Source organism: Rhinolophus ferrumequinum, chromosome X, assembly GCF_004115265.2.
Source record: "Rhinolophus ferrumequinum isolate MPI-CBG mRhiFer1 chromosome X, mRhiFer1_v1.p, whole genome shotgun sequence".
Lineage (NCBI taxonomy): Eukaryota > Metazoa > Chordata > Mammalia > Chiroptera > Rhinolophidae > Rhinolophus > Rhinolophus ferrumequinum.
In genome coordinates, this window is record NC_046284.1 from 6,669,922 (window position 1) to 6,696,696 (window position 26,775).

At 52.4% G+C, this 26,775-nt stretch overlaps 1 protein-coding gene and 1 pseudogene across 1 annotated transcript; both read right to left on the reverse strand.

The window, feature by feature from the left end:
- Nucleotides 1–1,723: 1,723 nt before the first annotated feature.
- On the reverse strand, nucleotides 1,724–9,340 carry LOC117025411 (60S ribosomal protein L27a-like; annotated as a pseudogene).
- Nucleotides 8,474–26,609, reverse strand: ABCD1 (ATP binding cassette subfamily D member 1). The gene is made up of 10 exons (XM_033109645.1): nucleotides 25,327–26,609; nucleotides 22,273–22,453; nucleotides 16,868–17,010; nucleotides 16,617–16,785; nucleotides 15,929–16,023; nucleotides 13,101–13,246; nucleotides 12,570–12,715; nucleotides 10,350–10,434; nucleotides 9,967–10,092; nucleotides 8,474–9,779 (listed from the first exon to the last, which is right to left on the reverse strand). The coding sequence occupies exons 1-10, from the start codon at nucleotides 26,233–26,235 to the stop codon at nucleotides 9,572–9,574; spliced, it is 2,208 nt and encodes a 735-aa protein (XP_032965536.1). The 5' UTR covers nucleotides 26,236–26,609; the 3' UTR covers nucleotides 8,474–9,571.
- Between the last annotated feature and the right edge of the window lie 166 nt (nucleotides 26,610–26,775).

The window sequence follows — 26,775 nt, forward strand, 5'->3', positions numbered from 1 at the left end:
TGGTGGAAGAGTATTAGAAGAGATAATACACTCAAAGAAATAGGAGTGAACCCGAGCAGTAGAGAATGGCTCTCGAGGGCCCAAGGTGGCTTTACTAGGAGAAAAAGTACACTCCAAAGGGTTTGGCGTGGGCCGAGCAAAAGAAGGGGCTCAAAAAGTCCCGACGGGCCAAGACTTGGAGTTTTTATCCCTTTTTTCTCTAGAATGGGTTGTTCCTTTCCAGGCGTGGGACCACTTGATTGACACCTGTGATTGACAAGAGGCTACTACCTCATCTTTTTAGACTGCGCATGTTCCTTCCCAGAATTCAGCCTGTTATAATGATATTAATGAACCTCCGGGCATATGCATGATATTATAATGATGGTATAATGAGGCCCAGGTGAAATGAAGGTCGCTGTGGCCCTTACTGCGCAGGTGTGAGTGGCCTGTTGAATCTAGTTGGGTATTTTGTACCCATTTGTTCCTCATAGGGGTAGATAATTACAATGAAAAGGGGAAGTTTTGGGCGGAGAGGGGAGGTCTTTTGGGCGGTCGCATTCTGTGGGTGGTGCGGGAATGCAGAGACCCGATGCCTAGCTCTAAATGCCTGCCTTTTTTTCCCCTTGAGAGACGTGATCCCCATAAAATCTCTATGGGAAGCTGAGGGACAGAAGGTCTTTTCTTCTGTATCTGCTTCCTGCTGGGCAGGAGCGTAGAGCTGTCCCCACCTATTGGGACATTCATGGAACTCTCACCCTATCTGATCGCAGATGGGAGGAGGGGGATCTCGAGATCCGCCTGGAAGACCGCATTGGCTTCTTTGGCTGCGACTGGCAATCTTGCTGGGGTATCCTCTGTATCCCCAAGGCCCCTGAATGAGGAAAAATAGATTTTAATTAATAAATCCATTAGCTCTATAGAGCCTGTGGCCATTCAACCAGTCATTCAGGTGGCAGCACTTGTCCAGGAGCTGGGCCCAGAATGGGTTGGAAAATCATTAGGCTTCGATGATTACAATCAACAAGTATGCTGGCCTGGGGGAATGTTAAAGCCTATTTGGTCTCTGGGATGGAATTATCCAAGAGTTAGATCCGGAATGGCTTGGGGGATGTTGGGAAACCACAGGCTTTTAAGTAGTTATCAGAAGCAGGGGTGAGAGATATTCTGTGACTCAGGCTAGGAGAAATCTTTAGTCTACGATTCAGAAACTGATTAGAAGAGTAATCAAAGCCGGGCGCTAAGGAGCTAAGAAACTAGGGAAAAGGAGACTTGAAATTTCTGTAGTGAGGGGGCTCCTATATCAACTTGATATTTTCTTTTTTTTATAGTAACCATCCTAATGGGTATGAGGTGATATCTTGTTGTGGTTTTGATTTATATTTCTCAATGATTAGTGATGTTGAGCATCTTTTCATATGCTTATTGGCCATCTGTATGTCCTCTTTGGAGAAATGTCTGTTCAACTCCTTTGCTCATTTTTCATTGGGCAATTTGATTTTTGTTGTTGAGTTGTAGGAGTTCTTTGTATACTCTGGATATTAACCCCTTATCAGATATATGATTTGCAAATATTTTCTCCCATTCTGTAGAAGGCCTTTCAATCTGTTGATTGTGTACTTTGATGCACAAAAGTTTTTAAGTTTGATGTAGTCCCATTTGTCTACTTTTGCTTTTGTTCCTATGCTTTTTTATTTTTTTTGAAAAACACCTGAGCATTTAATGAACTTCCCTCCATGTGGCTTCATGATACCAGGACACAGGCCCCTCCAACACCCTTGATCTTCTTTTCAGCTCTTCTGCTAAAAAGTTTGGCCTGCACGATGCCAGCCTACTTTGAGAGCTTTCCCTTCCCCAGAACTTTGTAGTAAGTGTCCTGATTGCATCACGTCAATGATAGGAGCAGCTCCAGTCTTGTTTTTGGCAGCATTTGCCTGTATCTGTTCTCTGACCAAGGTCCACAGTTTATCAAGGTTGACAGTTGGGCAGAAGCTCTGGTTACTGTTTAAGTGGTAATGCCTCATGGTACCACCTTTCCCAAAGTAACCTGGGTGATAGTTGTTGAAGTTGATCCTGTGGTGATGCATGCCACCAGCATTACCTCAGCCTTCTGGGTGCTTCTGGTGCTTGCCAATGTCGCTGTGGCCATGGCTCACATGGCCCCGAAGTTTCTGGGTCTTCCTCAGTCTGGATGGTCTGTTGGCAGCCAAGATGAAAGAGCTTGTTGCCTATGGTTTTGGTGTCATTTGCAAGAAGTCATTGGCCAGTCCAACACCAGGAAGCTTTCCCCCTATATTTTCTTCTAGAGTTTTTATAGTTTTAGTTATTACAGTTAGGTCTTTAATCTATTTTGAGTTGATTTTTGTATATGATGTAAGATAAGGGTCCAACATCATTCTTTTGCATGTGAATATTTAGTTTTCCCACCACCATTTGTTGAAGAGACTGTCCTTTACCCCATTGAATGGTCTTGGCTCTCTGTTAAAGATCATTTGACCACATATGTGAGGGCTTATTTCTGTTCCATTTGTCTATTGTTTGTCGTCATGCCAGAACCACACTGTTTCAATTCCCGTAGCTTTGTAATATGTTTTAAAATCAGGAAGTGTGAGTCCTCCAACTTTGTTCTTCCTTTCTAGAATTGTTTTGGCTATTTGGGGTCCCTTGAGATTCCATATGAATTTTAGGGTGACTTTTTCTATTTTGAGTCAATTTTTTGATAAACCATGTTTTCCTGGAAACATGCCCATTTTGTTAAAGTTTCAAACTTATTAGCATAAAGTATTTTGGTTTTATTTTATTATGAAATTCGGTATGTCAAAATAGATGATATTGCTTAATATCCAGCTATTTTTGATCTGTAAAAATGGCAGTTTCATCTTATTCAACCTAATCCACACAAAACAGTACACAGTACTTATATGAATTGTTTAGAGAATGATGAGAAAGTGATACACGTATGTCTCCACTGCCAGTGGGAGGACATTTCCAATATCTTTGAAGTCCCCATGTACTGTTTTCCTCCCTTGACAGAGGCAACCAATATTCTTTCCTTGCTTTTCTTTATGTTTGTCCTAAATATGAATTATCTCTAAATGATATATTATTTAGTTTTGTATTTTTTGAACTTTATATAAATGGAATCATCCTGGATGTGTTTTTCTGAAACTCGTTGTTTTCATTCTATATTTGTGACATATATTCAAGTTGATGCATATTGCTATAGTTCATTCATTTTTCTTGCTGAATAATTTTCCATCATCTGACTAACATAGTTCATTTATTCTCCTGTTCATGGACATTTGTGTTGTTTCTGGCTTTTGCCTATTATAAACAATGCTGCTATGAACGATTTGTGCATGTCAGCTGGTATATTTGTGAAAGAACTTCTCCAGCAGTGACATTGTTATGTCATAAACATGAAGTCTTCAGCTCTACTAGAAAATGACAAATTGTTTTCCAAAATGGTTCTACCAGCGTACATCCCCCTCTCCTGCCCCACAGTGTATGAGTTCCTGCTACTCCGTAGCACTGTCAACACTTGGTATTGTCAGACTTTCTAATTTCTGCCAATCGGTGGGAATAAAAGGATACTTCACTGTGGCTTTAATTTTCATTTCCACAGACCTGTTTTCATTACCCAGAGAGTAAAATCTGGTCCTTCTATTTCACCAACCCCATGATACATGCACACATTTTTTTCTTCTGAGATGGCCGGTGCCTTCAATTCTTGTGCAAACCAGTTCCTGCTGCTGGCCGCCTCCCACCATTGTTTCAAAAGTTTGCTCTGGTCTCTAAATCAGTTATAACTCCTCCACCTGTCTTCCAGCTTCCAAAATTTTCTTGGTAGTTACTCCTCTCCCTTTCTTTGGTGAATTTATTTCTTTTTACATGTGTCATCCCCTTATTGTCACTTTTGTGTGTTTTGAGAAGCAGGTACCACACAGGTGTTCAAGCTCCCATGCTTACCCCAGTCTTCCATTAGGTTTGAAATGGCTGTTGGGTCTGTGGTTATTTTCCTCTTTTCCTTCCAAGCATTATTTATGTGTATCTTCTCTCCTTTCATTCTTGCCAGAGGCTTGCCTATTTTACTCATTTCAAAGAATCAACTTTTGGTTTTATTGATCTTTCTTTTTTCCATTTCGTTCATTTCTGCTCTCTTTGTGATTTCCTTCCTTCTGCTTTCTTTGGGTTTATTCTACTGTGGTTTTTCTAACTTCCTGAATTGGTGCACATCTTTTTCATTTTTTAAATAAAGTTTTCTCTCAATCTCTTTCTCTCTCTCCTTTTTTTTTTTTTTAGATATTTGGTTTTCTTTTTTCCTTAGATTCAAGCATCACTTTTTTTTTTTAATTGGTTAATATTGGGGAACAGTGTGTTTCTCCAGGGCCCATCAGCCCCAAGTCATTGTCCTTCAATCTAGTTGTGGAGGGCACAGCTCAGCTCCAAGTCCAGTCGCCGTTTTCAGTCTTTAGTTGCAGGGGGCGCAGCCCACCATCTCATGTGGGAATTGAACCAGCCACCTTGTTGTTAAGAGCTTGCGCTCTAACCAAGTGAGCCATCCGGCCGCCCCTCCTGAAGCTCAGCGGCAGCTCGTTGTCTTCAATCTAGTTGTGGAGGGCGCAGCTCACTGGCCCATGAGGGAATCGAACCGGCAACCCTGTTGAGCTCGTGCTCTAACCAACTGAGCCATCCGGCCACCGTCATCTTTTTCATTTTAAGGCTATACATTTCCTCCTAAGTACTGCTTGAGCTACACCCCACAAGTTTTCATATGTAGTTTTTTCATTGTTGTTCCATTTTTAGATTTTCATTATAATTCTTCTTGGACCAATCATTTGGAAGTGTATTTTGTTGTTGTTGTTGTTGTTGTTGTATATGGCCTTTATTATGTTGAGGTACCATTTTATTAAGTATTTTAACCATAAAGTGATGTTCTATATTATCAAATGCTTTTCTGCATCTATTGATATGATCATATGATTTTTTTTTAATTTATTGGGGTGACAATTGTTAGTAAAATTACATAGATTTCAGGTGGGCAATTCTGTATCACATCATCTATAAATTACATTGTGTGTTCACCACCCAGAGTCAGTTCTCCTTCTTCCATCACCATATATTTGATCCCCCTTACCCTCATCTCCCACCCCCCACCCCCCTTACCCTCTGGTAACCACTAAATTACGTTCCCCAGATTAATTTTCAAAACTCCGTGGCCATCTTGTGGTTACTGACTGTTTTCTAATCCCCTCACCTTCCCCCTTTTCCCCACCACCCCCACCCATCTAGCAACCCTCAGTTTTTCCTCTTTGTCTCCAAAACTGTTTCTGATTAGTTCATTCACTTATTCTTTTCTTTAGATTCCGCATATAAGTGAGATCATATGGTACTTATCTTTCTCTGTCTGACTTATTTCACTTAACATAATGTTCTCTAGGTCCATCCATGTTGTTGCAAATGGTAAGATTTCTTTCTTCTTTATGGCTGCGTAGTACTCCATTGTATAAATGTACCACATTTTCTTAATCCAGTCATCTACCGATGGGCATTTTGGTTGTTTCCATGTCTTGGCTATTGTGTATAGTGCTGCAATAAACATAGGAGTGCATAAAGATTTTTGAATTGGAGTTTTGGATTTCTCCGGATAGATACCTAGGAGTGGAATTGCTGGATCATAGGGTAGTTCATGTTCAGATTTTTGAGATTTTCCATACTGTTTTCCATAGTGGCTGCACCAATCTGCAATCCCACCAACATGCACAAGGGTTCCCTTTTCTCCACATCCGCGCCAGCACTTGTTGTTTGTTGATTTATTGAGGGAAGTGTATTTTTAAATTTAAACTTATAAATTAAAATTTCCAAACATAAGAAGACTTAATTTTAGTTTTATTATCGATTTGATTTTGTTCTATCACAGTTTGAGAACATGATCCGTATGATGCTGATTCTTTTAATATTTGCAATCTAGGACATGGTGAATTTTAGTAAATGTTTGACGTGAACTTGAAAAGAATATTTTGAGATGTCCGTTAATCAAGCTTGTTCAATTTTCCTTATGTTCTTACTAGTTTTGTCTGCTTGAGCTGCCAATTATAGTGAGAGGTGGTGTAATACGTTGTGGTGAATTTACTGATTTATTCATTTTTCCTTTAACTGCTTTTTGTATCATATGCATTTGAGGCTCTGTCATTAGGCCGGTGCACACATGTTCAGAATGGTTAATGCTTCCAATTAATTCTTTCTTTAATCATTATGCAGTGACCTCTTTAATTCTTAATAATGATTTGTGCCCTGAGGTCCACTTTGTCTACTATTACTTTCTCTTCACTAACTTCCTTTTGGACAATATTTGCTGGGTTTGTCTCTTACAATCTGTGTCAATTAACGTTTGGTGGCAGACCACAGAACCACTCTAGCTATTTAAGTTTCAAACAAAAAAAGAAAAGACAGGATTTATGTTCAGGTAGGGATGACTTACAGTCTTGGAAAGAGATGGAGGAACGACTCCCCACCCTCCGATTCAGCACCTTTCCTGGGATCAGGAACAAATCCTAACCTCTAAATTTGGATAAAACGCAGTCTGTCTCCCATCCCCCAGAGACCAAGCCCCTTCTCCCCAGGGTGTGTACGTAGATTTTTTTGTTTGTTTGTTTGTTTTTTGTTTGTTTTTTAAAATATTCCTCCCTCCCTTCTTTCTTTCTTTTTTTAAAGATTTTATTGGGGAAGGGGAACAGGACTTTATTGGGGGAACAGTGTGTACTTCCAGGCCTGTTTTTCCAATTTTAGTTGAGGAGGGTGCCATTCAGCTTCAAGTTGTTGTCCTTTCAGTCTTAGTTGTGTCGGGCGCAGCTCAGCTCCAGGTCCAGTTGCCATTTTCTAGTTGCAGGGGGCGCAGTCCACGATCCCTTGCGGGCATTGAACTGGCAACCTTGTGTTTGAGAGCCCGCGCTCCAACTGCCTGAGCCATCCGGGAGCTCAGCGGCAGCTCAGCTCAAGGTGCCGTGTTCAATCTTAGTTGCAGGGGGCGGAGCCCACCATCCCTTGCGGGCCTCGAGGAATTGAACTGGCAACCTTGTGGTTGAGAGCCCACTGGCCCACGTGGGAATCGAACCGGCAGCCTTCGGAGTTAGGAGCATGGAGCTCTAACCACCTGAGCCACCGGGCTGGCCCATGTACGTAGATTTTTAACCACCACCTGCCTCTCTGTTGCCTGATGCCCCCTTAGAGGATCTCCAGGCTAGAGCTTGTCCAAGCTGCACACTCCTTGGGCCAACTGCCATGGGGGCTGCTGGCCCAGGCCTAGCAAATGCTAACAGGTGACACCTTCTCGCAGACATGACCCTCCTTCAGTGAAGGATGTCGTCACCCACCTGGCCACTCAAGCAAGAACCCAGGGGTCACCTTGACTTTCCCCCTCCCAACCCCCCAGAGTATGACCCCCTACAGTTGTTGGTTTTCTTCTAGTCTCTTTCTAATCCATCCAGGATTTCAGGCCTCAGCTCATTTTGTACGGGCTACTTCGAGTGGTGTGTTTGCTCATCTATGTCTCTCTCACATAACATACAATTAACCCTTTTAAAGTGTACAATTCAGTGGCATTTAGTACATTCACAATGTTATGCAACCATCGCCTCTATCTAGTTCCACATTTTCATCACCCCAAAAGGAAACCTTGTACCCACCAACAATCACTCTCCATTTCCCACCTCTCTGGCCCCCGGCCCCTACTGCCCTTCTTTCTGTCTCTGTGGACTTGTGTACTCTGGACATTTCATGTGAATGGACTCATACTAGATGTGTCTTTTGTGACTGGCTCTTTTTCACTCAGCATCATGTTTTTGCAATTCACCCATGTTACAGGATGGGTCAGAACTTCATTCTTTTTATAGAGATGTGCCTCCCTCCAAACAGCCGGCTTTAAGCATGGCTCCACGTGGTTTCCATTGTGCTAAGAATTCTTCAGTGCTTTCTCCTTGCCTCCCAAATAAGCCCAGGCTCCTTAGCATGGCCCCGGCCCCTCCTCTCCCCCCTGCACTTAGCAATAATATCCTGCATCTTGCTCCTGATTCACCCCTGGGCCTTTGCACAAGCTTTCCCTCCGCTTAGAAGGTCTAGAACCACTTCTTCCCCACTGCCCCTTGCCAGGCCAGGTCAGGACCCTTCAGACTCTGTGTGCCCCCCACCAGCCCATTTTGCAGCTCGCTGTTTTTCCCACACTATCTCTCCAGAAGTTTCTCATACAGGGACCAGGCATCAGTCTCCTCCCCCCACCCCAGCATCAGATCCAGGCTTGATCCAGAGGCCTATTTGGGCTCAGCCAATATTTTTGAGAGGTTGCGAGGCCCATGTTCCCACTGCCATGTCAGCCAGAGAATGTGCTGAGCTGTCTTCAGGTGGGGGGTGTGGGCTGAGGTTCTTCTCCCCGACACCTGACCAAGCCCTCTGCTGCCCCTCCTCCAAACCACGCCACATAGAGGCCAGGAGGCAGGAATGCACTTTCCACAGAAGGTTTTTACTGAGGGACTGAGGGAGGCTCCCCGGCCCGACGGCTGAGGGACCCCCTCCAAAAGGCACACAGCGGCAGCAGCAGGGTCTCCCTCTAGGGCAGGGGCTGGCTTTGCAGAGACAGTTTCCCCAGCTGACCCCTCTTTGGCACTGAGCTGGGAACACTGGTGCCCGTACTCCCGGCGGCACCAGTATCCATCTCCCCCTCTGGCTGGCCTGGGCCCCCCTGGTGGCAGCTGGCAGTGTAGGCTGGTGGAGCCACAGGCTGGCTGGGGCTGGCTCAGAGGCTGGGCCACCTGTGGAAGGACCACAGCCTGGGCTGCCTCCCCTGTTAGCACGGTGCTCACATTGGCAACCAAGAAGGCTACACACAGGAATCCAATAAATTAGCGTGTAGGGACCGACAAGGGTAGGGGCTACATTCTTATTATCGCTTGCTAAGAAATGCTGTGCAATTCTTTCTCCCGAGGGCTCTTCGGCACGACTGGCAGGGAGAAGGGGCACAGACAAGGGACCCTGTCTGGCCATGGGTCCCTTTTGGCCGTTTCTATGGCAGGAAGGGCATCCCGTGGAATAGGAGCCTTGGTGGCCACTTGGGTGGTGGCAATAGAGGGATGGACCATAAGGTCTCCGAGGGCCTGAAAAGGAAGAAATAAGGGGGACTTCGGTCTCAGGAGGGCAGTGCCCCACAAATGCAGAAGCTCGGCACAGACTGGCTGGCAGTGTGAGCTGGGACTCACCTCCTACCCCTCTCCCCCTCCCCAAAGAAAAGAAAGGACTCAGTTACCCTGCCCAGGAGGTCACAGTTATGGTGGGGCAGGGTTGGTGCGGGCAGCAGGGTAGGACTTTCCATGTCTACTTGCCTGAGGGCAGGGGCACGGGGGTCGGGCACAATGGTTTTACTGGCAGTCTTCTAGGCAGGGCAGGCCAGTGGCCAGGAGGCCTGGGAGGAGGGAAAGGCATGCAGCAGGGTGGGCCTGTGGTGGGGCTGGGTGCGAGTGGGTGGGCAGGTGCTGCTGTTTCCTTCATATGATCCGAGGGCTTGGGGAGGGGCAGGCTGAGGGCCCAGCGCCGCGGCCCTCTGTCAGGTGGCAGCACCCTGGAGGACCCTGGGGCCTTGGCCCAGGATCTGGCAGAGCTCCTGGAGACGCCGCTGCACCTTGGGAATGCCTGCCAGCTGCTGCTCAAGCCGCTGCTTCTCCTCAGTCAGGCTCAGGCGGGTGGCCGAGTCCAGCTTCTCGAACTTCCAGCCGCCCTCCCCATCGAACTGCAGCAAGTGCGTGTGGTACTTCCTGGGTCAGGAGAGGGGCGGGGATGGAGGTGCAGAGGTTGTTCAGCAGGAGATGCTTGCTGGGCCTACCGGGGCCCTCTACCCCTCAATGGCAGCACCATCCCCCCCAGCTGCAAAACCACGCGGGTGACGAATGTGAGAAGGGAGCTCCCTTCCGTCAACTCCAGGCAGGAAGGGAGGGTACCTACCACAGGGAGGGCCGGTGGGTGATGGAAAGCAGAGCGATGCCTGCGTCCTTCGCCGCCTGGAAGATTTTGCCTTCCACATCGATGCTCACGGCGCTGGTGCATTCATCCAGGAGGGCGTACTTGGGCCTTGGGGGTGGGTACCGAGTGGATAAGGCGGGCTGTGGACCCTGCATTGCTGATGCTCTGGCCCAATCCCAGCCCCCTCCCACTCTGTGGCACAATCCCTGCGGAAGCCTGGGACGGGGCCTTCTAACGGAACTGCCTTCCCCCTAAGGAGGCCCCAGGGAGCATGCGTGCTGTGCTGCCTTTGTCTCTGCCGCTGGCTTGGAGAGGAGAGCACCCAGTACCCGCGGGAGCCCTAGTACCCTGGACGGCCCACTCACTTGTGATAGAACATGCGGGCCATGCCGATCCTCTGCTTCTCGCCCCCCGACAGAACGTCCTTCCAGTCACATACGGCCTCCCAACCTGGGCAGGGGACAAAGGGACTCTGTTCACCTCAAGGGCCCAGGCCCAGGCTCGCTGGGGGTGGTGGGTGTGCTGGGAGGGGCTGGGAGACGAGTGACAGTGGAAGGTGGCAGCACATTTGACCCCGGAGAAGGCCAACCGCTGGATACATGTGCTCTGGGTACTTGTCTGTCTGTAGGTGATACTTCAATAGTCAAAAGAACTTGGGACCAGAATTGTGTCCCTTCCAAAAGGAGATATATGGGAGTCCTAACCCGCTTCACAGAGGCACTCAAGTTAAAGTGAGTCACTAGGGTGGACCCTGATCCAATATGATAGGTGTCCTTATAAAACGGGAAAATTTGGACACAAAGATACGCATAGAGGAAAGGTAATATGAAGAGACAGAGGGAGAAGATGGCTGTCTACGAGCCAAGGAGAGAGGCCTGGAATACATTCTCCCCCAGAACCCCAGAAGGAGCCAACCCTGCCCACACCTGATCTAGGACTGCTGGCCCCCACAGCTGGGGGCTAATCCATTTCTGTTGTTTAAGCCCCGCAGTTTGTGGTACTCTGTTATGGCAGCCCCAGGGAACTCATACAGGACCTAACGGTGCCAATGAAGAGCCAGCCCCAGGATGGCTGGAATGGTCTCTGCAGAAGACTTCTCACCCTTAGGCACTCGGATCTTTGTGTCCCTGTTTGGTGCCAGCACCTTAGCAAGGCTCTGGAAGCTGTTAGAATGAGCAGGTATGTGGGTGATTCATCAGAAATGACTCCTCCTACAGCTACTCTGCCTTCCCGTTGGACTAGAAGTTTTGGTAGGGCACGTGGTACCCACAAAAAAGACTACATTCCCTAGCTTGTCTTGAGGTTGTGTGACTATGTGACTGAATTCTGGCCAATGGGGTATACGTGTACGTGTTACACACGTGGCAGCTTCTGGAACTTTCTTTAAAATCAGACGGCATGTACCCTTTGCCCCTTCTCCCTACTTCCTCAGTCCTATGGTCTGGGGTATGATGTGATGGTCGGAACAACCATCTTGGACCATGAGGTCACTCTGGGAACAGAGGCTGAGCAGAGCAGAACGCCCCCAACTTCCTCAGGACTTTTATGTCACAGTAAGATAAAGCTGTGTGACTTGAGCCACTGCGGGGGGGTTCTGTTATAGCTGAACTCAGTGCTAATAGGTTGTGATGGTCTGCCTCAGAGGTGCCCTGGAGGACAGGAGGAGGGGTACACTCTCAGCCGGAGGGTGGCTGGAGCAAAAGAGGTCTGGCTCATCCAGGGGGAAGCTGGGGATGAAGCTTCAGCGTGACCATGGCAACCACAACTTCACCACCTGTAGCCCCCTTTCTGTACAGGCCACAACACCTGGGAAGCATCTGCAGGAGTGATTTCCACACTGCTGGTGCTGAGGGGAGGGACTGGTACCTGTCCACTTCCACAGGTGGAGAGAGCCCAAGAGATGCGGTCTTTGCTCAAGGTCAAGCTGCCCCTACGTGGCAGAGGCAGGAAGCAGAACCCTGCTGCTCAGATTTCACTAAGACAATCAGCTCAGCCCCGCCCTGGGTTCCACCCTCTCCTCCTCACCTCCAGGCTCAAAGGGCATTTGCAGACAAACCAGGTAAGCCCCTGACCAATGCCTTCTCTGTCTACCAGCCTGTCTCTCCCTCTTCTCCTTCCCAGGGGACAGCACCTCCCAGGCTCAAGCCAGAAACGCCAGCGTCCCCTCCGCACCTCTGCTCCTACCTGCCACAGCCCAAGCCCTCGGTGCACGCTCCTCCCTGGGTGCCTATTCCACACCACGCCCATGGTCTGTCCTCTTGCTGAAATTCCGAACTGACCTGTCACTTCCCTGCTTAAAGCCTTACAAGGGCTTCCTTTCCTGGCAGGGCCTTCCCTGCCCCCAGCCCCGCTGGATGCCCCTGCCTGCGTGCCGGGCCTCTCTTCCCTCGCACGCAGGCCACCTGGGCCACCCGCTTCCTGTCAGTCCTCCCTGTTTAGGCCAGGCTGGGGCTCTCGGGGCACCTAGCACTTTGGTCTCCTGGATGTGGGGGGCCAAGAGGGAGGCAGGGGCTGGGGTGGCAGCAGGTTCCCGGATGGATGGCTCACTCCTTCGCGCTGAGAGGTGAGATGCCCCAACCCCCTACCTCCTTCCCGCTGCAGGATATGGTTCAGGTGCACGATGTCCAGAATGGCTTCCAGGTGCTCCTCTGAGTAGCCCTTCCTTTGCATGTCCTCCACGGAGTCCGGGTAGATGACCTGGTCGCGCAAGGAGCCGACGGACATGTAGGGCCTGTGGAAAATCGCCATGTCCACGGAGGGAAGGCCGGGCCCTGCTTCCCTGCCGGTGCCCTGTGCCTGTGCAGGCTCCGGGCTCCGCCGTGGGCTCTGGCTGCTGGAAGCGGGGCTGACTCGAAGCCCACAGACCCCCTCCCCAAAGTGCTCCATAGTGCTCACACCCTCCTACGCACACCAGACTTACACGTACCCTGCACCCAGAGCGCGCATGCACACACACAGCACAGGAATGCACGTGATCATATGCACACACACACACATGCTCACACACCACACGTACAGAGACACATGCTCTGCCATCTCCTGGGTGTCAGGTTCCACAGGTCGGAGGGAGCAGAGCTGGGGGCCCTGGCTCCCTCCCTTTCCCCTGCATGGCTCACCTCTGAGGAATGTAGAACATGCGCTGGGGTGGGGGCTTATAGAGCACGCCACCATATGTGGGCCAGAGCCCGCCAAGGATCCGGAACAGAGAACTCTTGCCGCAGCCGTTGGGACCTGTGATGAGCAGGTGCATGCCCTCTTCCACCTGTGGAGGCAGTGCCATAGTATCCCGGGTGGCATGGACCTCCTTCCTCTCACCTGTGGCCTTCCTGACAGCCTCTGACAGCACCCTGGACCTAAGTGCATGCCAAGGCCAGCAGGTAGGCCCTCCCAGTAAAGAACAGCAGGGCCCAGGCGATGAGGTCCGGCGTCCAGAGCTCTAATCGAATGCCTGTTTGGGGCCCTGGCCTGTCCCCTAAGGCCCCAACACACACTATGGCACCAGCAGGAGGAGGGCCTATTCTGCCATAGGCGCACGAATGGGTGCGTGCTCCAGAAAGCCAACGTCACCCTCTATCCTGTGCCATCCTGCTTCACTGGGGACCCAAACGTTTTGGCCCCCCCAGCAGAAACACTTTCCCTTTAGAAATTGCCCCTGGAAGGTGCTTTCTTTAGAGCGTCTGTCCTTCGTGGCCCTCTCACTGTCCCCACAGTGCTAGGGTGCCACGGAGATGCCACGGGGACCCCCAGACTGTCAAGAGCCTCAGGCTCCCCAACAGCCCATCACATGATGCCCACTGGCTGATGGGAAAAGGCCAGCCAAGCCGGGGGTGGGGGTGAGGGTAGGATGGGTCAGAGGGCAGGGAGACTGCTGTCCTCGGCTGCCTACTGGCCTCCACCATCCTTGGAAGATCTGTAAGTGCGGCCCATGTGAAGCCATCCCTGGCTTGCCTCGGTCAGTGGTAGGAGTTGAACTGTGTCCCCCCAAATTCATGTGTTGAAGTCCTAACCCCCAGGACCTCAGAATGTGATCTTATTTGGAAATAGTCTTTGCAGATGTAATTATTATACTTCAGTTTAGATGAGGTCATCCTGGAGGGGGGTGACCCCTATCCAATGTGACTCACGTTCTTATGAAAAGGGGACATTTGGACACAGAGCCATGTACACAGGGAGAATGCCACGTGAAGACAGAGGCTGAGATGGGCACGAAGCCCAGGAACACCAACGATGGCTAGCAACCACCAGAAGCTGGGATGGCCTGGAATGCATCCTCCCTCACTGCCCTCAGGAGACACCTGGTCTGGACTTCTGGCCCCCAGAACTGGAAGAGACTCCATTTCCATTGTTTGAGGCCTTCGATTTGTGGTCCTTTGTTAGACTATAAATTCCCTTGGGCTGGGCCTGGGCCTCCCTCCATCCAGATGTGTGAGGCTTCCCCTGGCATCGGGCTCTGGGAGAGCTGCCTCGGCCCTCAGCCAGCGTCATGGCTGCCTCCCTCATCTTCTCCCCTGCGTCTCTCCTGCCGTCCTTCTCACCCCACCACCTGGCCTATCATGGCCAGGAACTGCTCGCCTTCCCCAACATCTCCCAGCCTCAGAGCTCAGCTCCACCACCAGCTCCACCAGGCCAGAGCTCTTGCTGAGTCCACGCCCTGCTCTTCTACCTGTCACCCCGCTCCAAGCCTGGCCTTGCTTCCTACCCAGCTGAGCCCCTGCTCACCAGGGCCTCTGGTCTTTGCCTACTTGGGATTCCACCCGGCCTGCCTGGAAACCATTCACCTTGGATAAACCAGCCATCGACGGCTCCCCCTACACCCCAAGAGTAACCACTGCTGGGGGCGATAGGGATCACCCCACTGTCCTGTGCTGCTTGCTGTAATGACATGTTCCCAGCCTCCAAATGGCTCTCAGGGCCCCTCTCAGCAGATCAAGGAAAGGAGCCGCAGGCATTGCCCTCCACATGTGCTTCTTCCATTTACTCCCTGCCCGGTCATGGCTCCTGCTGACCCACGCCTTAGCTGGGTACACATGGCCCCTTCAGGACCTGGCCCCAAGGCCCCTCAGCTCCTCACTCCTGCCACTCCACTGCCTTTTCTCCGCCTGCCCTCTGTGGGAGGCCTTCTTCATCAAGCTGTGCACCTGCCCGAAGGCTCCTGGGTGAAGCTTCAGCTACTCTCTGCTCTCCCTAGGGATGGTGACCACCCTTCCCATGGTCCCTGCTGGACCCTGGGCACCTATCTAACTGGGGTCCTTTGTAACACTTTAGGGCCTCGCAGAGTGGGGCCTCCCAGAGAGCAGGGGACACCCAGATTTCCCTCTGGTTTCCAGTGTCCAGCCTAGAGCTCAGAGAACAGTGGCTGAATGAATAAATGAATGAATGAATGACTCCCTCTCACTCCCCCTGCCCCCCACAGGTCCCTCATTTACTCCATCACTCCCGAACCCTATCCAAAGCCCTGGTTGGGGACACAGGTGCCTGGTGGACGTTCGTCGGCCACCAAGGCGTCCTTTGCACACACATACGCACTGGGGGCTTCTTGAAGCAGAAGGGTGGGACCCCAAGCCCAGGTCAGTGGAGGGCAATCTCTTTCACTACAGTTCGAGTTGCACCACAGTCCCCAAGTCCTGGGCTTCTGGGGGACTGGGGCGGGGTAGGGGTGTGGCTGGTGGTGATAGGGCCAGGAACCCTCGCGCGACTCTTGGCCAATCCTGCTCATTGCAAGTCTCTTTTATCAGCTCTGTCTCCATTGCCCCACAACTAACAGTCAAAGACACGTTGGTCTTTCACTTTGACCTTAGCCCGCCTGCCACGTAGATATGGGGACAATGGCTATTGACAACATGGGCAGGCTGGCCAGGCTACATGCCAAGAGCTAGGGTGTGCAGATGCAGAAGGCCAGGCCGTGGGCCCCAAGGCTCAGCCCAGCCCAGCCCGCTCAACCTACCCTGATGTTGAGGCTGGCCACCACCACCTCTCCCGTGGGTGTGATGATGGGGATATTGTCACAAACAATCCCCTGCTCCACGTCTATCACTCGGCCTGGGGACAGAACACAAGGAAGGGAGATATGCCTTTTGCCTTTTGGTATCTTCCACGTGACCCCACCCCCAACAGCGTGCTGGTGTGTGCTTCAAGGCTCCTTGGGAGTATGTGGCTCTTCCCTCAAGCAGGCCACCCCCACGCCGGTGCCTGGGGCTGTGCTCTGGGCAGGGGAGGCTCGAAGCCACTTCTCGGGCCTCTGGAACCTGAGGTATAGAGACCCCTCCTGCTCTGCAGCCCTCCCTTCCTGGCACCATCTTAACGGCAGTTCAAACACTGCAGCCCCTCTTCCACAGCATCCTGGCCCCCGCTGTGGCCTTGAACTTTCTCTTGCTGCCCACATGGGCGAGCGATCCCCCTCCCCTCAGGGACCCTGTGTCCCTTTTTTCGCAAAGAGAAATCCCGGCCAGGGTACCTGGAAGGAACTGGCCAGCAGTGACTGCTCTGGGAAGGAAAGTGGTGGGAGCTACGACTCACCCAGGAACCCCTTCTTGGGGGCACAGCTCAAAGATCCTGCCCTCCTGGGGCCCTGGGAGGTGCCTGCCGTGGTAGGGTAGGGATGAGTGGGACCTCTGTCGGGGGGACGCCCTTACCTCGGATCTGCAGTGGCCCCTCCACACGGACACCAGGCCTGACCACAGCCCCGGACCCTGCCTGAGCGTCCTCCGGCTCCCCGGGCCTCTTGAAACGGCTGTGCTGGACATCTTCAAACACCTGGAACATCTCATGGACCCGGGCTGTGTAGCCGGCCAGCTCTGTCACCTGCGGGGAGGGTGGCTCTGGCTCAGCCCCTGCTAGCTGCGGGGGATGGGGCGCACGGCAGGGGGGACGCTGTGGGGAGTACCTCCTTGTAGGATGATATGATCCGCTCAATGGCGTCCGCAGCTGCTGTGAGGAGGTTTCGGGCGATGGTGAAGGCTTCCGTGCGCTCACTCACCAACTCCTCCTCCTTCATCTCCAAGGCTGCCTTCTTCACGGCCTCTGAATCTGTGGAGCACAGTGGAGGGGAGGGGCAGGGACAGTGAGAAGTCAAAACTGACCCACTGGGGGCAACACAAGCTTCTGCAGCAAATGGTGCTGGGACATAGGCATCCACATGCAAAAGAATGGCCGCTATCTCACACCACACACCAAAACGAACTCAAAGGGGAGGACTGGCCTGCACAGAAGAGCAAGACTACAAAACTCTTATGAGAAAGTAGGGGTAAATCTCTGTGACCTGGAATTAGGTATGGCTCCTAGATAGGATACCAAAAAGCACAAGCAACAAAAGAAAACAGATAAATGAGCTCCATCAAAATGAAACACTCTCGGGCACCAAAGGAAACCATCAAGAAAGCAAAAAGGCAACTTACAGCCTGGGAGAAAATATCCACAAATCATATGTCTGATAAGGGTCTAGTATTCAGAATATGTGAAGAACTTTTTCAATTCAACAACAAAGAGACAAACAACCCAATAAACAGTGGGCAAAAGAGCTGAACAAACATTTCTATTGTATATCTAAGACATATACGCATGGCCAATAAGCTCATGAGAAGACGGTCAACATCACTAGTCATCAGGGAAATGCAAATCAAAATTTATCACTTCATAACCACTAGGAGGGCTATAATTAAAAAGAGATAAGAAGTATTGGTGAGGAAGTGGAGGAATTGGATCCCTTATACAGCGCCGGTGGGAACATAAAATGGTGCAGTTGCTGTGGAAAACAGTTTGGCAGTTTGTCAAAAAGTTAAACATAGAGTTACCATATGACCCAGCAATTGCACTCCCAGGTATATATCCAGGAGAAATGAAAATATGTCTATACAGAAACTTGCACACAAACGATCACAGCACCATTATTCATAACAGTCAAAAAGTGGAAACAACCCAAATGTCCATCAATGGATGAATAGATAAAGAAATTGTGGTACATTTATACGCTGGAATATGATTCAGCCATTAAAAGGAATGAAGCACTGATTCGTCCTACAACGTGGATGAAACTTGAAAATGTCCTCGTGGGTGAAAGAAGCCAGTCCCAAAGGGCCACATATTGTGTGATTCCGTTCATATGAGGTGTCCATAAGATGCAAGTCCATAGTGACAAAAAGATTAGTGGGTACCCGGGCCTGGGGGGTGGGGAGTGAGTGCTAATGGTTCCAGGCTTTCCTTTTGGGGTGATAACAATGGTCTAGACTTAAATGCTGATGATAGATACACAACTTTGTGAATATATTAAAAACCACTGAATTGAATAATTTAAAAGGCTGAACTGTAGGGTATGTTAACCATATCTCAATAACACAGATAAAAACAAATGAGCCACTAGGCACTTGGCTTTCTTTCTTGGCACACCCAGCTCCTTCCCCCTAGACTGCCCCAGCCCTGTATCCTGAACTGTCCATAGCAGCCCCTCCGGGGCCACACCTGCACCTCGTCCTCTAACACCCAGAGCTGTTGCACCCCTGAGCCCCTCAAGCATGACTATCCCCTTTCGAACCTCCATTACTACTCCTATTTGTCCCTCGCTTCCCCATGTGGCTTCCATGAGAATGGCCACCCTCGATGCCTGACTTCTCCCCAGAGCCTGCTCCTGTCTTGACTTGCTTTGCTGTCTCAGTCTAGACCCCATGGTCACTCAGCTCCACTGTCTCTTGTCAATGGCCTTCACGCCCTTGACTCTAGGAACCCCCAGAGGGGCAGGTCTTTTGTACAAGGAATGTTCTGGAAATGGCGATGAGGAGCAATGGGAATGCTGACTCTGAGGGTACGGGGTGTGGGTGAGCTGCACCCATTGGGGGTACCCAGGGAAAGCTGGGGCTCCTGAGGCAGAAGTGGGCATATGTTGATTGGAGGGAGGAGCTTCAGGGATATGGCTGCAGGGGTGGGGCAGGAAGAGGCAGGAAGTGGGCTCAGGGCAGAGGGCCCTCCAGAGCAGCTCGGCTGCAGCGTGAGGTGGAAAGGGGGTGTGATGGTTGGCCAGAGCTCCTCACATCACCTTCTGGGGCCTGGCCCAGGAATTCAGGGAACTGGCGGCGGAGAGGGTGTTAATCCTCACAGTCTAAGGTCCTGGGCTTTCCTTCCCACTGTGCCCCCGGGAACACAGCCCCCCACACGCAGATGGACACAAACCCTCCTACCAGGATGGGGAAAGGGTCTGCAGGTGCCTGGGGCATCCTGGCAACAGCTGGCACCTTCCTGGAGCCAGAACAAACTACCCTGGGGCAGCTAAGACCAGGGCCTTAGAGCAGGACACCAAGTAGCTGTTCACAGCAAGGCCACCCCTCCGCTGGGTCCTCCAGCTTTGCTGGTCAGCAGGCCAGAAGGGCAAAGCCATATTCCCCAGTTGATAAGTGTCTGTGTCCTTCCACCGGCCCCCAGTGGTCTCAGCCTCCTTGCAACACCGGGAGCAGGAACAAAACAGACAAAAATCCCTGCTCTCAATGAGCTCCCAGCCTAAAGCGGGCAGAGAAACTAGAAACCAGATAGATAGGTGGAATAGATAGGGCGTCCAGCGCTTGGGAAAGCAGGGAGGCAGGGAAGGGGAAGAGAGAGTCTGGGTGATAGGCAGGGTAGGCCTCACCTAGAGGATTCCTGTGAGCAAAACTCTGATATAAGGAGGGCGGGACCTCAGGGGACAGAGCGTTCCTGAGAGGGAGCAGCATGTGCAAAGGCCCTGACGCAGAAGCCTACCTGGTGTTTTGAGGAAACAACAAGGAGGCCAATAAGATGGAAGTGGAGTGAGCAAGAGAGACAGGAACATTTCACGTTTTTACATGTATAAGTGTCATGCAGCTGGGGACAGGAGTTCCTGCTTCTTTAATCGCTCATGAAGCCTGGCCCAGTACAGGCTCCAAAAAGCCCCAGGCCTTCAGAAGAGAGAGAAGCCTTGGGGACTAAATAGGCCGAGCTATGCCCAGTGCCAGGTGCAGAGAACGTGGCTGCAGGCGCTTCCTCACAGAAACCATGGGTCCATCCCCAGGCTTGTGATCTGACACCTGCTGACTGAGTCTGGCACCTGCGCCTAAATCAGGGCCATCTTTTATGTATGGGCATCAGAGGAAAGTAACCAACCCCCTCTAATTCGATCCTTCCTCTTGGGGGTCACCCAGAGAGGCACAGACAGCTAAGGATACAGAAGCCCCAAGGTAGAGCCGCCAATAGGGAATCAGAGAGACTTCTGGTTCGGAAACAAGTCAGGCTCTCTCTACAAATAACTGAAAAGCCTCTTACTATCAAACTGCATAAAATAGAGCGCCTTTGAAAGCAGAGCTGTCTCGTAGGAAAGCAAGGCACATTCCCAGGGGCCCACAGAGAAGCCAGCAGTCAGGTGCGCCAGTGAAATCCCCAGAGATGAGAAGACAGGTCGTGTAGCCAGAGCTCTAGGTTCAGGGAACAAAGGTCTCCTCTAAGAATTAGTAATTATGTGTCTGAGGTTCAAATGAATGCTACCTCCAAGCTCAGGAACCCCTCCTCCCCAAGCTGAGAAGTTAACATGAAAATGGCTTCCAAATGGTTAATTACTAGGGAGCTTGGCCAAAACAAAAGCCAATATACACTGGGGAATTGCACCCTCCGGTTAGGCCACTCAGGGTTCCCAGAAGTCTGGTTGCAAACCCATAAGGAAAAAAATCTACCATGAGTGAAGCTGGCTTAGACACCCAGGAATTCAAATAACCCAATAGCTGGCTAGAGACTGTGGAATAAGCATGGTTAATATGACATACAGCATAAAAAGAGCAGTCAAAAAGGTGAGAAAATCAGACACTTGCTAAAATAGTTTGAAGTTTCTATTTGAAAAAGAAATTCTATTTGAAAGAGAATCAAATAGGACTTGACAGAAATAGTCACTGAAATAAAAAAAAAATTAAATTAGACTCAGCTGAAGAGAAAACTGGCCAATGAGCAGGAAGATCTGCAGGAATCTCCCAGAATTCAGCACGTGTCGTGCTAGATGGGAAATAGGAGAGTTGAAGAGCCACAGAGGAGAGAGTGAGAAGTCCAGCACATGTCTAGCAGGAGTTCCAGAAGCAAGGAGTAAAACAAGAGCGAAGCAATATTTGAAAAGATGACAGCTGAGAATTGTCCAGAACGACTGAAAAAAAAATCTTAGTATTCAAAGGCCATACAACGAGTTTCAAGCAGGATAAACAGAAACCCACAGGTTAACACTTTGAAGCAAAACTGCAGAATACCAGAGAAAGAAAAGTCTAAAAGTAAGCAGAGAGATAACGCAGGCTGCTGAGGGGAGTTAAGCTGATAACAGATTTTTCCAGCAGAGACAATGGAATATTGTCACTGGGCTGAGAGCAAATAACTGTCCGCCTGGACTCCCACACCCAGCTAATCTTTAGTTTGGGGAAAAAGGGTAAAATAAAGACATTTTCAGACAACAAAATAATTGTGAAGTGCCCATGATGACGAAAGCCTTGCAAAAACTTCTGAAAGATGTTTACCTCGACGAAGGTAACTGGGCTGCGAGAAAGGGCTGGTGAGCAGAGAAATCGGTAAACACGGGGTTGAATTGAAACATGCATTGACTCAATAAAGCAATAGCCAAGTATAAAAACATGGCAAAGCAAATTGACACTGGGCTACATCAAACACATCAACGGGGGATGGTCCTGGAGTTCAAGTGTTCTAAGGGTCAGAGGGAGGCGGAGCCATCGATTCATCAAGAGACACTAACCTTTGAAAGGGCAATCATGAAAAGACTGCAAATAGAATGAATGTGTTGCAAACCAGTAGAGGAACAAAATGAGAATCCTGACCATCCAAATGCTAGAGTAACAGGTAGAACAGGCTTCCCAATCCCCCCAGGCCTTAGGGCAGAGGTCTCGAGCCTCTGCAACATGCCAGAGCTGTTTGAGGCATGGGAAAGCCAAGACCCATGGATGAAGGGGCTAGCTCAAGGTACTTCCCCATCCTCCCACCTCCGAGTCACAGTTGGGCCGAGGACAGGTACAGGTGTGCAAGGTGCACACGCCTGGTGACGGACATGCAGTGTGTCTGAGTCGCAGCCCCTGGGCTCAGCTGAGCGGTACCAAGGAGTGTGAGATGCTGTAAAGAGGAGAGTCATGCATGGTGGAAGGCAACAAGGGACAGCACGACCTCGGGTGATCTCCAGGAAGCCAGCCAGGCCTCAAAGCCTGGGCAGTGGAAGGGGCAGACAGGCTGGCTAAGCAGTGGGCCCTCCTGAACCTCCCAGCCAACTGGTCCAGGACAGGCCCCGCCCCCGCCCCCGGGTGTGCTGACTCTTACCTGTCTCTGAGTAGCCGGTGGCGGTGATTATGGGGACAGCCACCATGAGTAGGCCAGAGGCACTCCACACGTACTTCATGAGAAACTGCTCCAGCATGACATACCACAGGCGCTCCAGCAGGATGAGGTTGATTTGGGAAGCCAGGGCCTTGTAGGAACGCTGCAGCAGGGCCAGCTCCACCTGCCAGGGAGGGGCAACAGAGAGAGCTCAGAGGTCTCGTGATAACTACTATGGGGGTGGCAGCAAGAGCCCCCAAGCGCTGCATGCGTGCGCGCGCACACACACACACACACACACACACACACACACACACCATGCCATCTGATGGCCACACCAAGGTTGAAAGCTGAAGGTTATGCCTGGGCTACATTTATAGTGGACAGGTCTCCAACTTGGAGGGGGGTGGTACAGGATTGTCTGAAGTCACGGCACTGGGGTACAGCAGTGTTGAAGGAGGGACTCACCCCCCACCTGCCGAGGCCCATTCCTGTCCCCTCTTTCCACGACCTCTCTGGTTGGGATGCTTACCATGCCCCTTTCTTTGCCCTGGGCAGCTTCTGGACATGGGCCAAGGGCAGTCACCTTGCCCGTTTCTTTGGGCAACTGCTGGGGGACTAACCTGAACTCAGCAAAGGGCAGTACAAGAAAGCAAAAAGCAGTACTTTATTTTGAAGAACTTGGTTCAACAGTCTACTTTGGCCTACTTAGGCCCCGCCTCCCCCTACCTTCCCAAGGTTCCTCTGGGTGAGAAACTTCCACTGCTTTCTCCCACTGAAACCTGGAGGGCATGGTCCCGAGCCAGCCCCGCAGGCCTCGCCCCCTAACGGAGAGACCTGCCCTTGAGCCCTCCCTGCCCTTCCCCTTCCTGCACTGGCCACCATCTGCTAACTCAGGATGGGTACAGGCCTGAAGAAGAGAAAGCAGGAAAGGGAGTAGGACAGAAAGAGGCTTTCCCCTGGCAGCAGCATCCAGACAGGCAGAGGGGCTGGAGGTGTCCGGAAGTGGTCACAGCAAGGTGGCCATTGGATCATAGATCTCTTGGCTCAGTACAGGAACGCGTATCCCAGCTCTGCCTTCCCACCCCTGACTGACAACAGCTGCCCAGCCACGTGCTTTCATACCCGACTCTGCATTTCATTCTCATCACATGCCACTGCACCTGTATTCTCATGTCCATTCTACAGTAGGACACTAGGACACTACAGAACCCAGAGAGACAAAGTGATCTGCCCAAGCTCACACCGCCTGAAGGTAGAAGTAGTGTGGAATTTGGACCACTGGCAGAAGAACCAGCTTCTTGTCAATGATGCTTTGACTTATCAAAAAAGGTTTACCTTGCTTTCAAGCCAACAAGACATTGTATGTATGTATACGTGTGTGTATGTGTGTAAATAACCCTCCTCATTGAAATCTCAGTAAGAACAGAATACTCTGCTGTCTGCCTGCCAGCTGGCCAATCACCTCTGCCCTAACCTGTTGGTTTGAGCCTGGGCCAGAGTCCATGGGTATGTCAACCAGTGGGACTGGCGTGAGCCACATGCCTGCACAATAAGGGCCATCAACCCACCCATGGGGGCCCGTCATCTCACGCTGCTTTCTAGCACTTTGGCCAAGGCCTAAAGAGACATGGATGCACACTGGGGCTCTCCCCTTACCCCCCACCAGCAAATCCTCCTGGCAAACATGCTACTTCCTGAAGCTAGCCCAGAGGAAGTCCTTCAGAGAGCCAGTGATCTCTCTTCTGCTCTCATTATACAGGTCCTCCACATGGCATGGTTCTGCCTCAAGCCCAGTCCCGTGTTCCTGAAGTCAGCACGCCTCCTGTGAGCACCCTGACAATCCTGACTCGTGCTGGGAGCTGGCAGGAGTGCCAGCTGGGGCAGACAATGTAGCTGCGGGTAATGTGCCAAGCGCCTCACCCAAGGCCACGGCTGCCTGCCAAGGCCCTGCGGCCCGGCGTGCGCGAGAGAACGAGAGGGGGTTGTGGCTGCAGAACAGGCACTTTTACGCCTAATCTGGAGCCCGATGCGCAGCCAGTGAGACAAGGTCCAGGGGCAAGAGGCCACCTGATCCAGTGAGGACATACAGGCCTTCAGGAGGTGGATGCCATTGCGCCCCTCCCCCAGAAGCACTTGGAACCGAAACCAGAGTTGCAGGGAGCAGGGCCGGAGGCAGCTGCAACCCCAGGCACGAGGAAGGGGAGGGGCTGGGGCGAGATAAAGGGAGCATTGGCCTGGAGTAACCTTTCCCAGCACCAGGCTCTCGGCCCTGCCTGGCCCCGGCCTCGGCCTGGGCCCGCTGGGTAGCCAAGCCCGGGGATCCAGGCGGAAGGGCGGCCACGCCGGGGGCAGGGTGGCCGCTGGGCGGGCAGGAAGTGCGTCCCGCCGCAGTGGCAGCCGGGCCCAGCATCCCTGGCTCGGGGCCTCTGGGAGGCAGCTGAGCCGGCAGCCAGGCTGGCCCCGCGGGCTCAGGCAGGGGAGCCATTGACCTGGAGCGCCAAGCGCTACCACTGCTGTGGCCACCGCGCTGGGTGCTGCTCGTTAACCTCCGCTTGGGCTGAGTCATGCCCATAATGCCTGTCTGCCTGGCCGGCCAGCTCGGCTGGACGCAGGTCTTCAAAGGGCCTGGGGGCCCAGGAGGGACCGAGCAGCAGGCCACGTCCCACCGTCCCTGCTCCTAGACAGCAGGAGCCTCCTCCCGACTGGCTGCAGGAACGGGGCGAGCCAGGAGCTCTAGCATCGCAAACCACTAGGATGTGCAATTCCAAGGCCAGGACAACCTCACCGAGGAGAAAAGGAAGCAGAAGTGGCCTGGGGTATATACGCAGCTAGCCCAGGGCAGTCCCCACCCAGTCTTCCTGCTTCTTATTTCTGTGCCTAAGTCTGGGCTGCCCCAGGCCCTGGCCACCCCCAGGGTCCCTCTCCCCTGGCCTGCCCACACCTCTGGCGTCAACACCAGCTAGCCCTGGGCTTTCTCTGCCATTCACCACTGCCTACTCCCGGGCTTCCCAGCCACATGCTTTCCTCCATGCTCAGCACCCCAACCTGCCCCACCTCGTGACCCCCATAGAAGGCGATCTCCTCTGAATTGGCCACCACTCGAGAGTGCATGTAGCGCAGCTCCCCCTTCCGCCGTGCCTCCTCTGCCACCAGCTCCCCAAACTTGGGTGAGAAGGCTCGCAGCACGTTAGCTGTGAGGAACACCACGAGACCAGCAATGGCTGAGGGCCAGGCCGTGCCAGCCCCACGGGAACGGGCCGTTTGAAGAAGGGTGTAGGCGGTCACGGCCACATCCAGGAGCGGCTTGGTCAGGTTGGAGTAGAGGTGGGCCACAGAGGCAGCAAAGGCCACCACATCTTCCGTCAGGGACTGGTCAGGGTTGCGGAGCCGCCCGTCCATGTTGCTGACTCTATAGTAGGTCTGCTGGGAGAAGTAGAGGCTGTAGGCATGGGCCACTAGACGGCTGCGGAAAGACAGCGCCAGCTGGCCCTCAAGGTAGCGGATGGCGCTGTTGATGAAGGTGGCTGGGAGGGCAATGAGGATCCATTGCAGGAGCTGCCAGCCAAAGGCCCGAGGGTCCTTTCGTACGATGCAGCGGGCCAGCCGTCCATCCAGGCGGGCCACATATACTGACAGGAAAGTCCGGCTCACCAGGGCGGCCGAATGCAGCGCCAGCAGCCCCGTCTCCCGGCACAAGATCCTGGGGAAGAGCAGCCTCAGGAGCCACAAGAGTCGCTGCAAGAACACCCGGTTCACACCGGCCTTGGTTGCTGCGGCCACTGTGGCCCCAGAGGCCTCCTGTGTGGACTCCCGTGCAGGCACCTGAGGGGCCCTGGCCGGAGCCAGGCACTGCCGCACCAGGGGGTAGATTTTGTGGGCTCCATAGGCTGTGAGGGCCAGGACCACAGCTGTGCGCTTCAGCGTGGTCACCCGCGAGGCCCGGGGGGTGGAGAGCACCGGCATGTCACCTGGGCTGGACGCACGGGGCTGGGACTGGTGCCTGAGCCAGCAGTCCAGGCAGGTGGCTAGAAGAGTTGTTGCTCTGACCTCGGCTCGTTATCTAGGCAACTGGAAACCTTGCAGTGGTCCCTGAGACTGTAGCTCTAGGCCACTGGGGCGCCCCTGGTGCTCAGATCCCTCCAGGGTCGCGGCCTCTTCGGACAGACGAGGTGGAGGAACTTGTCAGTCTCCTAGCCCTTAGGGTCAGAGCCTCGAGAGGGCTCGGGCAAAGAGGGCGTCTCTTCCTCTCCACCTCCTCCTCCTCCTCCCCTGGTGGCGCCCCTCCCCGGGGCACCAGGCGCGTACGTCCTCTCCGAAGCCTGGCTGAAGCGACAGTGATTCCGCCACCCGCCCAGAATCCCCACCCACCCACCCCTCCCCAGGGCCGAGTCGGGGGAAGGGGAGGAGGCGGAGGAGGGGCGGGAGGCGGAGCTCGGGTGCAAGGCTTCCCACCCCGTTCTTGCCCCACGGTCGGGCCCCGCCCCCTTCCCAGACCACAGAGAC

Coding starts and splice junctions, on each gene's coding strand:
- ABCD1 (XM_033109645.1), bottom strand. CDS start 26,235: ATGCCGGTGCTCTCCACCCCCCGGGCCTCGCGGGTGACCACGCTGAAG. Junction 16,024..16,616: donor GGGGCCACTGCAGATCCGAG/GTAAGGGCGTCC, acceptor TTCTGTCCCCAG/GCCGAGTGATAGACGTGGAG. Junction 13,247..15,928: donor TGGCCAGCCTCAACATCAGG/GTAGGTTGAGCG, acceptor CTGCCTCCACAG/GTGGAAGAGGGCATGCACCT.